Below are 15,821 nucleotides of genomic sequence, written 5' to 3'. Positions count from 1 at the left end.
CCGTAGTCAGTAGAAAAAGAACTGATGGAGACATCTGAGATGAAATGTTTTGAATCACTTGAAGCAGTTATGAATAAAATTGAAGTGACTCGTATGATTATTGGCAAGGGAGACATAAAACAGAGCGGCGCGGATAGCTAAATATATAGAGAAGGGAAGGGAGATAAGATAAGTAAGTTATTTTTAATTATATAAGTAAGGACATGACTAGAGTGGGAATGTTATGTAGAGTAATTACACAGTTGGAGGGTAACAAATTATGTCTATTTAGATATTTTATAAGACTTACGATAAATATATTCTAGTAAAAGTGGGAGTAATAAGAATATATGATTGTCATGTAATGTGTTAATCGAAGAAATGAATTATGTAATTTAATATTCAAATGCCCCGTTTACGTATACTTGACTTGGTAGAATATCAAAACATTTTGACGTATACGTCTAATACATGATAAACCTACCAACCAACCTACCTACCCACATACGGCTACATAGGATTAAATCGAGAGGCGTTTCCCGACTCCAGACGGCACAAACGCTGTTGTTCCACTATTCCATATTCACATCCTACTAATATAGCGTCTTCTTCTTTTCTCTACTCTTCCTACCATTACCAAATCCACTTTCTATTATTCTATGCGATAAAACCTTTTATAGTGAACATAGCTATAATTCATAAATAAAAATACTGTAGTTTTAGCTTGTAATTGTTCGTTTCCAATAAATCAGCATTGACATAACCGAACTGTCACCAAGAACAAAATTACAAACTCATATTTAGCGAAAGAAAATTTGTGACTATATCAATTTCATGAAATAGCAGGCACATGACGACTTTCTTATTTGCCCTGAACAATATTACCTTTTCTACCTGTATTTCGTAAATTGTCAGTCAATAAATATACATATGTGTGGATATCATAATCGTCGTTGTTTCATTTCGATATGAAACCCTTTTATTGTTTACATCGTAAATAATTTTCAAATCTATATTTGAAGTAGATCATTTATGGTGTTCTAGGTATGCGACCACTGCGCATGTCACAGGTGAGTCAGGTAAATACAGGTGAATTGTGGGATAGTAATTAACGGAAGTGAAACAACTGTTACAAAAATACAGTTCCTGATGAGGAATACAGTTTGTTTTTCGTAAGAGTTTAGACTTATTACGATGTCTAAAAGTCGTCATGACATCGATAAGGACACGGTTGTGGCCTATCACGACTTCATTCAAGGACAGATTAAAGGTGAGCTGAATGGCGTGAATCTGGGCCCCGGACGGCCCTGCTGCCTGATGGCGGGGGTACTGTTTGTAGTCGGGCTGGCAATGGGCATCGTTGGTATTCTGGTGGTGACTCTGAGGACGCGGCACGTCTACCTGTGGGACTGGAACGATCAATTTTTAGGACCCGCCTTCATCGTCATTATGTTGCTGTGTGTTGGACTGGCGGTGTTTCTGGTAGTGGAAGGCAAACGAAGGGCCAACGCCTACAGGAGGGATTTAGTGGTAAATATATTTGAGTTTAATGTGGGGTTAGAATGATCTCTTACTGCATGTCAAAATTAAACTCTCATACAATGGAGTAAGAGTTATCTTCAACGTTTCACAGGTAATGGTCACGTTTAATTATATAATTCATAGGTATATATCACAAAGTACTATATACAATATATGTTTAAAATAGACAGATTCTCATCTACTACCAGAGATGATCCCTCCTTCCAAACAGTCAGACCGGATGATCTCTCTTGTTTGGGTTGGGAGCTCTAGTGGAAAGTCAAGGAAATCTTGACAAATCTGAAAGGCACATAAAAATTGCAATTTTTTGAAGAAGAAAAAAACCTTGCTCAACAGAAATGGGTGCAAATGTAAAAAAAATTGAAGGTACATTGTAGAAGTAACGATATCTCTAACTTAATATCTCTACTGGGACTCGGCCTGGCACTCTAGTTAAGACAAGTGGAAGTCGTGCTCGTGATTATAGGCCAATATACATAAGCAGTATTACTTGATAATTGCATATTAAATAGTTCTCCTGAAAAGCCACTTACTTGAAATTTGTAATTTAGAAACTTTAAAGTCAGTGTTCATGTCGCAGTTGATTTAGTATTCAAGGGCCAGTCCCCATTATCACAATATTGGTGCAAGAAGTCATCAAATACGGACAAGCTTGAAACACAGGCTTCAAAAGATGAAAATTGCGGAAATTTTGTAGTCTTCATAATGACCTCATTTAGAAATATTCTATTTCTTTGTGTGATATGCTAAGTTTTATCGTATTTGAGTTTTGATTATGTCGACATGTTAATATTTTCTTGTTGGTTTTTGTAATTTGTTGTGTTCTTTCTTGCTCTAGTTTCGACCAATTGGTGACTATGGTGTAGCCGTTGTCCACAAAAGTAGACTGAATTATGAAGAGAAAACAAGGTAAAGACTGTAATATATTGTCACTAAAGCAGATTTAATCATATGTATTGTTATCATGTAGTGTGATGACATCCACTCCAACTAAATCATCAAACCTGTAATGAGATGGACCAACTGACAACAGGTGATTTAGTCATTTGGTCAAACGAAATTAACAATTTTGTGTCATGTTTTATTTTAACTTTCTCAATTGGTTTGTGATGTATTGACCCAAATTAACTGTATCTGACCTTATCAGATGTTATTTACTGATAAATGTTGCTGGGTTTTATTCTTTACTGATGTGTTTCAATATTTACAGAGACAACCTGAAATCAGGAACAACACCTCATCAACCTGTTCAACCCAAACCCTATCAGGTGAGTAAGACTTATAATATTATTATATAAATTTTGAAGTCTTTTAAATACAGAAGATGTTCTATTGTAAATTCTGTTGGTGTGAAGCATGTTCGAGATGGACTTGCTTTAATAAAAATTAGCACCATACTTACTTGCTAATCTTTAATATAACTACAGAGTCCTGCTCTGTATGGTTATGATGGTGTAAGGGAGGTAATCACTTGATCAACATCAGACACGTTTGACTATTTTTAACGTTTCATTTACAGCCAATTACGTATGATCATGAGGGTCGTCCCAAAAAAGCTGGCTATGAGAATCGGGCATATGGAGATGCTGATCCTAGGGGACCACCTCCTCGGTATGAAGAGAGAGGTCGACATCCTGATGATCGAAGACCAAGAGGCCCTGACAGGCGAGGTCCAGATGACAGACGAGGTCCAGATGACAGGCGCAGACCTCCTGGTGATCGACCAAGGGGACCACCGGATGACAGGACTAGACCTGATCGTCCTCGCATGCCCCACCCTAATCGTCGTCCCCCTGGTGGACCAGATGATCGCCCAAGGAGACCTCCTGGTGGACCTGATGATCGACGAAGAGGACCACCAGGAGATAGAAGGAGAGGACCTCCAGGGCCAGATGATAGGCGGCGCCCACCAGGACCCCCAGGGGATAGATATCGGGATGACAGAAGGCGAATGGAGGATGATAGAAGAAGGGAGGAGAAGAGAAGGGAGGCTGAGGGTGAACCACGTAGAGAAGTGTAAGTAAAGAGTATTATGGAAGGGGAACAACTCCTGAGCATTTTTACACTGAAATGATGGAGAACCATCCTGGCAGAAATGGGAGCTATTTTATGGAACATATTTGAAACTACCCCTTTCCTTTTCATTTTATTTTCATTGATAAAGTTTGTGATGTTTTGAAATTAAAAAACACTCTTCTTAACAGTGTAAGACTAACTTAGCTGTTGATAATGAAAATTGATCTTTTGTCAAACTTCTATGAATTGAACTTCAATGATTCAAATTTCTCAATGTATCAAAGTTTTGTCCAATCCCAAATTTTATTCCTATATATTACTACTTACTTAACCCCTTATGAATCAAAGTGTTATAAAATAAAAAATTTTGATGTATCAAAACTTTTTCACGGACCGAAAGCTATGGTAACATAGTCGTTAATACCTCATGATTTGAAAAAAAATATTTACCTGTACTGTACAGGTTTTTTTCATCCCACTGCAAAATTTCACACTTCCACAAAGAGTGCTACCTGACAATGGGATTGTGATAGCCTGCTATCATTAGCTCTGTGTTACAGGGTTAATTAATGACTGGACACAGATTAAAATTTAATTGTTTACTTACAAGCCATGATCTTTAATTGAAGTTAATGGGACGTCATGTGATGTTCATCGCCACCATAGTGGTGGTGGCATTTAGTTCGGTCTAATTTATGGAATTTGAAAATGAGCAGAGGTAATCTTATCACTTGTATGATGACTTCACTCATTCCCAAAGTGCCACTTTTTAGTTTTAAGCATAAAAACAAAAGAAACTTTATTTGTCAAATATGCATTCTCCAATAGATTCAGGCAAACTGTCGTCAGAACATCGTCAAACACTCTTGTAATTAATATGGAAAAAGATGTCAAAGTCTCGATGTATCCCAAGCTTTTTTGGTAGTCCCTTGAACTTCAAAACATCAAAGTTTGACTGTATTTTATAACTTCACTTACTTCAAACATTTTGAATTAATTCTATTTGATTTTTGCGATAATTCCTTTAAATTTGTTTAAAATCTGAAAGCTTGTTGTTAATACTGATGATTTTTTTTCTTCTTTGGGATTTCAGACAACCACCAGGTGGGGATGACACTACCCGTGTTTTGCTCAACAGAGATGATGGTCCACACACAACAGAGTCAGAGTTTTAAAACCCAGTGGTCAAGGACGAAAATTACATACAAATAGAGCAAAGAGAAAGATTTGATAGAAAGCTACCTGAATGATTTAAGTCTAGTCTATCATCATATTCAACATGCTGGTTACTTTTATGCAGATAGATTCTGATAGAAAAAAAAACACAGCATGAAGAATGACGCAGAATAGTTTTGTTTGATAGACAATTGGCTACAGGTTTTGATGCCTAGTATATCATCAACTCTAACATACAATTTCTGGACATTTTGACTGTTGAAATAGTGATTGGTACCTAATCATAACAGGACATGTTCTTCTAGATATTAAGTAATATGAACTGGATTTTGGAGAAGACACCAGCTTTATGATGTGTTTAGACAGAAAGCTTTAGAATAACCACTACATAGAGTGATTTCTATACTCTGTGGGTTAACATATAACCCTGTAGGGTAACATATACCCTGTGTTGACCACTGTTACCTCGGTAGGGGAATGGCAGCAAGTAGGTGTCACATGTCTTTTTGTAGAGTTTATGTAAACAAGACTTTGTAGCATAAGTTATAATTTCTGTGGCTATTGTCACTTAATTTTTTTCACATTCTGTATTTTCTGACCAAGTGAGCTTGAAGTTTGAATTTACCTATGCAATCAGAAACAAAACATTTTAACAGGTTTATGATACAGGTGTTTTGGTTAGCTCCTGATGGACACAAATACTATATTAGTAAAAATCAAGTTGTACAAGATTTTACCTAAAACTGCAATAGTTTGTTTTATCAGGTGAACTTTTTGTGGTTAAATATCTGAATTTTTTTTTAAAGTTTTATTTGAAATTGTAAGGATATATTTTAGTAATATTATGTTATTAGATTGAGTGTATGATGTGTGTATGGTATGACTTGAAGATTTAACTGGCCATTTTAATTCAATATATTGATTCTAGCCAAACGTCAGCAGTCACCCAGAATGATTGTGAGCCAGTCTCAGTGAATGGCTGACCATGCATGTTATCATTCCATATTTTAAACTGTTTGAAGGATGTAAGAATGAATCTCTTATCAAAGGAGGATATTTTACATACGCAAATTATAAAGTATACATTCCCCTTTTTTTTATCTATGTCAATCAAGAACGGGAATATAGTTACTTGGATTTGTTGTTACCATGGTTACCAGGATTATTGCAGAGTATTAGAACAATATCTGAACCACCTATTCCAAACAAAGATGTTGCTACCTAGTGGTATTTATTCAAAAGAGGTTTGATCCTAAGATTTTTTTTCACATTTTTCAATCATTATGAACATAAATATATTTTTGATGTAAATCATTGTATCAGCAAAAAAAGAGTACTTTACCAATCTATCATATTTTCTGAATTAGTGCAACATAATGGTTTGCTTTGTCAGGTGTTCACAATTTTTGCCACTTTATTTATAGACCAAATTTTCTGACTTTCTTACAAATAAACTGATGAAAGTAATGTTAAAATGAAAGACATAAACATTAAATGTTTTAATGAAATTTAATCTAATCAGGATACGTAATAAAATGGCTACATCACTGTGTATCCGCCTCTGTACAAAAAGAGCTCCATGGTTGACAGGCAAGTACAACTGGCTAGTAATATTAAGAGAGAGGTCAACAGATCATAACCTTTGAGGTCATTATATCATGACCTTTATACCTGTTTTAAGATTAGTATGAATCATGAGATCATGACCTTTATAAAGTACTACATATGTAAGTGCAGAGAAGAGGTCATCACATGACCTCCATGCCAGGTTGTAAAATACCTGGTAGGTAATGTTAAGGATACATTGCCATACTATCCTGTTGTTTAAAGGTGAACACTAGCAATTCATATTTGATTCAACTTAACCTAGTTTTAATATAATGGTACTGTATTCTATATTTTTGTACTATATTTGTACATATTTGTAAATATTAGGAATTCCTGATCATATTATCACCTTACATTCAGTGCCATTGTAAATCTAGATCAACATTGTAGTAATAACCATTCTTTATGTATAATCAACGATCATTTGAATAAATTTTTATACTAATTGGTATACTTTGTTTCTTCAATATTTTTGGCCAACTATCATTAGTTGAGTAAATTTACCTTGCCTTGCGTTTAACAAATTTTCTTGTCTGCACTTTTTCTCAGAGAACTCTGAGGGTTTCCCATGGTCTTTAGTTGTGCACATTACATTTTGAAACAGATTGGGAACCAAAATGGCCAACAGGTGACTGTCTTGGATTTTGTTAAGTTTTCAAAAAAAAAAAAAAAAAAAAGAGAAAAACTCAAAAATATGCTCCAAGAATCTTTATCCCCTTTCACAAATAAGTTCAGGGTATTATTGAAAAAATAGAAACAGATGACTGATTTTGACATGTTTGTCAAAGGTAAGACAAGACGTGACATGACAACATTAGCTGGATGGTCAATGTGCAGCATCAAGATTATATTGTACACATCATAACTTTCTTTGTATTTCACCTACATCCACTGAACTTGCTACGCTAACATATCATTGGAGGTGTCCCATAGTGAAATGCAATCACTTCCTGAAATGTTTACAGGGATATAACTCTTTGTCAGGTCACATGGCAGAAAGGGAGGGTTGTTTGACAACGTGTATTTTGTAAATGCTTAATTTGATCTACCTGTAATGCTTCAGGTTAAAACCTTGGTTAAGAGGAATTGTGCATTCCACATCTGGGAAACTCAAACACTATGAACCATAAAATCATGTATGATGCATCAAATATTGTTCTACAGAGTATATACTACAAATACTGAATTTGACATACATTTCATGATTTGTAGACTTAGTTCAAATGTGGTTAAGAAGAATTGTATCGTCCGTATCTGATAAACTAATTATATACAGGTAATAATTAATTATTTACTAGGGCTGTTCTACAGTATACTGAATTTGATCAACTTTTCTGATACTTTAGACCTATGAAATTGGGTTCATCATTAATATGGCATTAAGTGGTGTCAGAAAATTTGTCTCTTTAGTGGGGGATATTTATGACAGTGTCGTGTTAAGATCAATTTCTCTGAACCCTATCATTCCTCTGTGACCAACACATTTAGCAAGGCCTCTCCCTAGATCTGGACTGTCATGGTAGAATTTATTGATATAGATGCCTTCCACAAAATCAGTAGCAATTTCTGGGCTAACTTTTTCATAAGGCAAAATTAAATACATATGAAAACACAACAGGCATTCTTTTTTTCTTGTATCTAATTGTTTTTAACTAAACAAAGCAAAACCAAAACATTTTTTAGCAAAACAATTTACATAGGTATAAACCTCAAAATCCCAGAGACCTTAAGATACATATGATAAACTAATCACTGTTTAGAGACCAACAATCTACCTATATCATTATCTCAGGATGTGAGGCCATATGGTACATCTCAATACATATCAATGTCGTTATGATGAAGTCACTTGTTCTTAAGGTTTAGGTAAAGTATAAAAATATCAGCAAATAAAAACTGAAAATATACATTGATTTATGTCTCCTAGTGTTATGGTTTAAAATATGGGATGCCAGGGTGGAGGTTTGAAATTTCTGTCCTAGCTTTCTTGTAGATCACCTTTCCAACACTCTTAAAGGCTGGATGTGAAGCAAGACGGTTGGTTACAAACCCTTGAAATCTTGTGAATTAATTGTTTCTAAGTACATCTACAAACTTATTTTTATACAATTGTGAAACAAATTTGTCAACTTACAAACCAAAGTACCCAGGATAAAACCCAAGTGGTCGAGCACATTTTCAACTTTGAAACTGAACTTGTTGCCTAGGTTAATAATGAATATGTTGTCATTATGCCACCAATTGCTTAAATCAACTAGATTCCATCCATGCGGATGAAAATCTGATAATAAGAGGATAACTCAGTATTTGATATATGATACAATACTGCATCAGTAGACCCTAGAGAGTATTTTTTCACTCCCAATGATTTTTGACACACGTCTTTTCATAGAAGTTTTGACCCTTCTGATATGGGATTTGACTACATAATCTGAAATCACCTAATGTCAAGGATCAATTAAATGCCCAAAGTCAAGATGTTTGTCAGGGTCATTTACTCGTCTTTTACACAGGTACTTGTGAACTCATTTTCAATAGTACTTAGAAATAATAAACCACATAATAGCCTTATAAAAACCAATTTTAGTCTTGATAAGGCTATTGTGTGATTTGCAGTCTTTTAAAAGAAAAAGTAATTCACATGTCCATAGGTTTATTTTGCTTTACAGGTGTGGTGGGATGGAACATTTTATTTGTACAGAGTGAAGTCTGCTACATAGAATGCTGCAACTGAAGATCATCTAATGATCAAAATTTATGTATTTTCGAACATGTAGCCATTGGTGGATGAGCCAGCACAATCCACACTGTTTATTTAAAAAAATCTGCAGACATGATACCATTTTGGTATATGATTGTGGCGAATTCTTTTATATGTATGCATAAATTTTGTGTTTCATGATTCAGATTAAAATTTGACAAAAATTTAGTAAATGAATTGGTATTTTCATACGTCGTCTTAGTCTTGTAGTTTTTACTGTAATCGAATGCGCCCGTAAAAAACAGGAAGTTGATGTATTTATGCGTAGAAACAGTGCGCATACAAATCAAAACATGGCGGTAAACCCAAAAAATGACAGAGGAAGACGAAGCAGCATGTGAAGTTTAAGTGAACGCACCATATACTGATTTGTCAAATATCATTATCTTTATCGGAATATCTTACTCAGCATTCCCATCATCCAAAATGTCACACTGTAAGTTACTTTTCATGGAATTTTGCACAAGTGTTCAACGGGATCATTGACGTGATGGAACATGCTCTGTCACAAATCGCGTGTTGGTCGTCAGCTAAGGAAATAAGAAACTTTGCATAAAGAGTGTTTTTTTGCGAAATATACAACATAAGTATGATTTGTGTCTGATAAAAGATGTTGGAATAAACAGAGTATATCACTCGTTTAACACTATGCGCAGACAGTCTAATTGGCCGCAGACGAGAGTCGAGTTTTTGAAATATATTTTCAGTATACATTTATTTCCTTTTTGGATTCCTCCCTGGGACTCATTTATATCGCTTGTTTGACAATATCCCTATTCGCGACAAGGGACATTTTTAAACGTCTGATTTAAATAAGTCACAAGGTCAAATCCCCATAGAGGATTAATATATACCTCCCGAATAAAGTATTATTTCCTTAACTTCCTTAACCATTTCAGTATTTTACAATGCTTTACATCACTGTCTATCAGTGTGTAATTAGGGCAAAGTTTACATTAAAGTAACGCTTTTGATAGCCACCATACAAATCATTTTCATTTTGTTTTAAACAGAAAGTGATCTACCAAACATTTGCTTTAGTTTATAATCAGAATTATTGCTGTGATGTGATTTTAAATATGTAGTGTCATGACTTACAAGTGTATCAGTGATTTTGTTCTATTGACTGTACTGTACTAGTTGAATAATTCATTTTAACCATAGAATGTTCTTTGTATTAAACAGTGTGGCAACATCCGTATGTGAATGTTTTTAAACATTTCAACCTTACATCATGGAAGAAGTCAACAAAAGAAGGAGAAGTAGCCGGAGTAATGGTATGATAACGTAAATGCTATCACATTGACAGAAAGATATATGCATAAGTATATCAAATTAAAACCAAATAGTCTTTTGTATTTCTTTGAGAGGCAGTGCAATGTCTCAGTAAATTTATAACTGGAACAACAGGTAAATAAGATTGTCAGGTAACTAGACATTTTTTTGAAAATTATTGCCAACCAGATCTGTAAATCATTCTCAACGCATCCATGACGTTCATAATAAGACATATTTTGATTAATATTTTCTTTCTCTTGACCTTTGATGAGATTATTTTTTTTCTTCAACAGGACAAATCTTTAAAATGTACTGTGTACAAAGTGACAGGCTCAATCCCTGCAGGGAATTATATCCAGCTTCCAAAGGCCCAGACCCAATCACTAGGTTTAACTGGCCGCTACCTGTACCTCCTGTTCAAGCCAATTCCCACCAAGTACTTCGTTGTCCACATAGACCTAGCCACACAGGATAACCTGATTGTGAGAGTGTCATTTTCTAACCTGTTTAAGGAGTTTAAGTCCACTTCCACTTGGCTGCAGTTCCCATTTCTCTGTAATGCTTCTAAAGGATCTGTTCATGCATTTGCTGCTATGAGTGGAAAAGGTAAGACTAAAGAGAAAGTAAAGCAAAGGGCTAAAATTTAAATAATCAGTGAAAGTGTAACAAAAAACATTCCCCTGAACTAAAGAAAAATGTATCATCAATGTGTAGTGTACAGTATAATGCCAAGGCACAGCCTGTCTGGCTTTAACTTTTCCCTTTAAACAACTTCCTCTCAATAACCAAGATGCCCAGAGAACAGGTATTGGGTCTTTAGCATGCTGAAATGAAGAGCTACCAAGAATATTCAAATGAATGACCTTGATCCACTTTCAAAGTGACAGGGATAAAATTTGTTAAATTCATTCAGAATCTTTCCTCAGTATCCAAGTAGTATTGTACCGATATTGAGTGCTTGACATACTGGAATGTTGAAACCAATTTTGTTCAATTAAATGACCTTGACCCACTTTGAATTGGATGGGGAACAAATGTGTTGAAAAGGTTTAAAGCACCATGAGGCGAAAGGTACTATCTGTAGTTCCATTCATTGGTAAACTGAACAGTCAACCAAAAAATTCCAATCCTTTACGTTATGATATTTACCAAGTCTTGTAGCACTAGTCCTACCATATATATAATATTGCTGTTTAATGGAACTACCAAGAAAAAGTTGTTCAGAAATTGTACTGCTCTCCCACCAATTGGCTTACATGATATGAATTATATTGACCAGCATACTTGAATGTGTGATTCAGTGACCTACTTTATTACAATTTTTCATAGAATGCACATTTTATGTAGCAGAGGTGCATTCCTCCAAAAATTGATATAGCACAAGTCTTGCCATTTTCTTTCCTGAATCAATTTGGAGTGAAAATCATGTCTAAATTGTAGACATGTGACAAGGTGGATCAATGATTCTCTTTTATGGGAGTAAATATGCCAGACATCAACACAGGTTGCTGAATCACAAGTCTTTAGTAGGTTAAGTACAGTAATAAATCTTAACACACTATCAGGGATTACGATGAAATATAGTAATTTTTACTCATGCTTTTGCTGAAAATCTCATTCAAGCTTTATTACTTGAAACATGGGAAAAACCAATGAAAACTTGCTGCTGTAGGTAATAAGTGTCACATATTTAATGGATATACATTGATAGGTTTCCAGTACCTATAGAAGTACATATATGACTTGATAATTTGAATGTATGATAATGGTTTTAACATACAGTCATTTCCTTTTCAGATCATAGTGGTCCAGCACCTCACGCTACACGATGGACAGTCTTATGTTTAGACTTCAACTACATCCTGTCTATGTACCTTAACAGAAAATTTTCCTACATGAAGACTATACGACTATGTGCCAACATGGTAGTGAAGAACATATTCACAAGTGACACTTTGTATGATCCAGGTAGGTAATACGCCTAAGTCTGAGATCCATGTCTCTTTGTGTTTGATATAGGATTTTCTTCATTGAGTTTGGGAATGTGGAGTTCTAATTGTATATAAAGTGAAATCTTTCATGGGTTACGAATACCAGGTACTCATGAAATCAATGAAAATAAATTCATCATGAAAATGAATGATTTTACAGTAAATGGCTAAGCATTAGTTCTCTATATCAACAGACTGATTCATCAACTATTACATTAAGATAAAAATGTTAATTGTAACTGTATTGACTAAATCTGACAGGTATAACCCTTGACCAAGCAAAGAAGGCAGGACTAATGGACCAAGGGGTGTCACCGATGCCAAGAGAAATGGCCTTCCCTGTCCTAAAGGGAGACCACTGGCATGACCACTATGATCTTATCAGGTAGATTAGCACACCAATTGAAATATCTGAAATATTAATAAGGAGAGATTGCCATAATTGCAGGTAATCTTTGCATAAATGTGTAGTAATATTGGGATTCCTATTCTACTGGAGGAATATCCTGATGGGATGCAAGGCTTTCTTTTCTTGGGAAATTTCTCCTCTCACTCTGGATTTGCCAGTGCAGTGCATCATATGAAGGTCACTGTGACCTGTAAGTCACAGTCCAAATAACAGCAAAATGTTCAAAGAGGGTATGTAGTATGTAGTTTACTGTATTATGGTTGTTGTAACCATCAGTCTAGGCAAAGGTTGTCCTTAAGAAATATTTTATTAACATAACAAATAATTGGCATACATTGGAATAACAATGTATACAAATTTCTTCCATTGAAATTTGTAGATGTCTCTCATTTTATTCAAGCTAACAGTGTTGTATCAATCATGTATTCATCTTTCTACAGGTTTCCCTCTGATGGCGGTAAGAAGCCATTTGACTCCATGCAGTACAGCAGCCCAACTGGTAAAAATACAAGTTAGTAGAATTGTTACCTGTTGTTCTGTCTTTCAATTTATTTTTGGAAACACATGTTTTATGTACCTTTATCAATGTACAGTTCCACTAGTATGTCTGGATCCTGTGAATTTTCTGTAGCTTTTGAAAATAAAAAAGGAAAGAAAAAGTGTGAAAAATTGATGGTCTATTTGCAGCTATCATCATGAAATATATTGTCCACGCCTAGTATTTTGTTGTTGTGTGGTTGTAAGAGCTGTAGATTTTCTGGTTTTTTATTCCCAGATCCTAGATGCTGATATTCTCCTTTGTCATACCACATTATGAACTGCACTTTTCATTACCACTGTTGTAGGTAAGGCAGTAAGCCCCAAAAGAGTCTCCACACGATCAGTTGATGTTAGTAAATGTGTCTCAGATAGAGTCGCAATGATCCACAAACTCACAGAACCCAAACAGGTAACAGTTTTTATTGACTACAGGTGAGACAGTCACACACTAGGTTGTAAGGTTTATCTGATTGTTTCAAGAAGGAATGTTTTATCTCCTATTCCTTTGTTTATTTTTAGTGTGGAAATTTTCATTGATAAATTCTGCATAAACTAGTCAGAATAAAAAGTTACTGAGCACTTTCACCACTAAAGAGCTATGTGTATTATGTAATTTAATGACCTTAAAAAAAACAACTAGTTTTACAATCAGTCATCTTACTTTGGGATATACAGAAAGTAAAACGCCATCAGGTCACCTCACAGCTACCATCAGTAGGACTAGATGACATGACAGTTGCTACAGACACCCAGGGAGAGGTACATGTGTTTGCACACCCAGAAGATGAGATACTTGTTCATCAAGAGGGTCAATCTAGTGAACAGGTATGTTTCATTATCAGTTTACACTTCACTTTCTGTATTGGTCAGCCAAGAGAATATATATTCCAATAGTTCATTGAGTACACTTCACTACCAGTATTGGTGAGTTAGGAGATTATATATACTTCAGTAATTTGTGTAGTACACTTCACTACCAGTATTGGTCAGTTAGGGATATTTTTACTCCAATAGGTCATGGAGTACACTTCACTACCAGTATTGGTCAGTTAGGAGAATATCAACTCCTATCATTCATGGAGTACAACAGTTATGTCCTTGTCCTTGCCATTATAAATTTATATATTCAACAAGAAATTCTTCACAACATTTTGTCTTATTCACCCCATTTAGGTTTCAAAACTCTCTGCACCAGCAAGTCTTGGACCAAGAAAAATAGCCAGTAAGGTAAGTATGTAAATGTTTGATAGATGTTTACTGCATTGATTGACCCATTTCACCCCAAAAAAACATTGAGATATTGACTGATGACATTGAGATATTGACATGTTGACAAGATGACATTGAGATATTGACATGCTGACAAGATGACATTGATATATTGACATGTTGACATTGAGATATTGACATGTTGACAAGATGACATCGAGATATTGACATGTTGACATCGAGATATTGACATGTTGACATTGAAATATTGACATGTTGACATTGAGATATTGTCATGTTGACATTGAAATATTGACATGTTGACATCGAGATATTGGCATGTTGACATTGAGATATTGACATGTTGGCAAGATGACATTGAAATATTGACATGTTGACAAAATGACATCGAGATATTGACCTGTTGACAAAATGACATCAAGATGTTTACAGTATTAACTTATCATGACCTCTCTTTCAGTGCCTGGAACCAGATCCTATTCTGAAGCTGAAGAGGATTATAGGTTTTGGTGGAGCTTCTTTTAGAGATGTGAGTCTTAACATTAAATACTGGAATACATTTCATTTATTTTGATAATGAAATATGTTGTTGATATCTTTTATCATAATAAGACATTAAGAACTACCCAGGAATAAGTAAGGAGTACCTAGACTTTCATCTGACATTGGACAATCCCTACTTTGGTATTACAGGCACTGTGGTCAGTTGATGCAGCGTGTGTGGTTTACCCTTGTCATGCAGTGATAGTTGCTATGAAGATTAGTAATGGTCACCAGCGTTTCTTTATTGGCCACACTGATAAGGTGAGAATCGTGTTGTCGCCACAGAATTATCATAAATCTAGTGATTCCAACCGTAAAAGAAGCATTGTCTGGATTTATGTTATACATGATGTTCAGAACCTTAATTCATGTCAATGAGGCTATGTTACATGTGAAACCTTTACTTCTGTCTACCTAAACATGTGAAATCTTATTTCTGTCAACTTAGACATGTGAAATCTTATTTCTGTCTACATAGACATGTGGAATCTTTATTTCTGTCTATCTAGACACCTGTGAGACATTTGAAATCTTAACTTCTGTATACCAAGACACATGTGATATGTGTGAATCTTTACTCCTTGATACCCAGACAATTTTTACACATGAAATCTTTACTTCTGTGTACCTAAGTAGCATGTCAAACCTTAACTTCTTTGTATCTAGAAACTTTGTGACACATGTGAAATCTTGATTCCTATATATAGGCACAGTTTAACACATGTAGAATTTTTGTTGTGTGTTTTAA

At 34.9% G+C, this 15,821-nt stretch overlaps 2 protein-coding genes across 2 annotated transcripts in view; both read left to right on the top strand.

The window, feature by feature from the left end:
* The first annotated feature begins 1,171 nt into the window (after positions 1-1,171).
* Positions 1,172-4,740, top strand: LOC132545722 (basic salivary proline-rich protein 2-like). Its single transcript, XM_060209413.1, has 5 exons — positions 1,172-1,509; positions 2,360-2,430; positions 2,732-2,789; positions 3,041-3,537; positions 4,631-4,740. Exons 1-5 carry the CDS (start codon positions 1,174-1,176, stop codon positions 4,710-4,712), a joined length of 1,044 nt encoding a protein of 347 aa, XP_060065396.1. The 5' UTR covers positions 1,172-1,173; the 3' UTR covers positions 4,713-4,740.
* Positions 4,741-9,508: 4,768 nt separating this feature from the next.
* The window catches only part of LOC132545702 (WD repeat-containing protein 90-like), a 31,404-nt gene continuing 25,091 nt past the window's right edge, over positions 9,509-15,821 (top strand). Inside the window, exons 1-11 of the mRNA XM_060209392.1 lie at positions 9,509-9,518; positions 10,268-10,359; positions 10,654-10,966; positions 12,158-12,328; positions 12,613-12,736; positions 13,201-13,271; positions 13,606-13,709; positions 13,976-14,125; positions 14,474-14,527; positions 14,991-15,059; positions 15,224-15,334. Coding sequence (XP_060065375.1) covers positions 9,509-9,518; positions 10,268-10,359; positions 10,654-10,966; positions 12,158-12,328; positions 12,613-12,736; positions 13,201-13,271; positions 13,606-13,709; positions 13,976-14,125; positions 14,474-14,527; positions 14,991-15,059; positions 15,224-15,334 — 1,269 coding nt within the window. The remainder of the gene's footprint in view (positions 9,519-10,267; positions 10,360-10,653; positions 10,967-12,157; positions 12,329-12,612; positions 12,737-13,200; positions 13,272-13,605; positions 13,710-13,975; positions 14,126-14,473; positions 14,528-14,990; positions 15,060-15,223; positions 15,335-15,821) is intronic.

The sequence above is a fragment of the Ylistrum balloti genome, unplaced genomic scaffold (genome assembly GCF_031769215.1).
Source record: "Ylistrum balloti isolate Yb309-2 unplaced genomic scaffold, AGI_CSIRO_Ybal_v1 Utg369852, whole genome shotgun sequence".
In the NCBI taxonomy this organism is placed as follows: Eukaryota; Metazoa; Mollusca; class Bivalvia; order Pectinida; family Pectinidae; genus Ylistrum; species Ylistrum balloti.
The sequence above is the reverse complement of the archived record's forward strand: the minus strand, read 5'-3'. Positions and strand labels throughout refer to the sequence as shown.

Excerpts from the sequence above, each read along its gene's own strand:
- LOC132545722 (XM_060209413.1), top strand. The coding sequence starts at position 1,174 with ATGTCTAAAAGTCGTCATGACATCGATAAGGACACGGTTGTGGCCTAT. Across the intron at positions 2,431-2,731 it reads AATTATGAAGAGAAAACAAG|AGACAACCTGAAATCAGGAA; the intron begins GTAAAGACTGTA and ends CAATATTTACAG. Across the intron at positions 2,790-3,040 it reads TTCAACCCAAACCCTATCAG|CCAATTACGTATGATCATGA; the intron begins GTGAGTAAGACT and ends TTTCATTTACAG.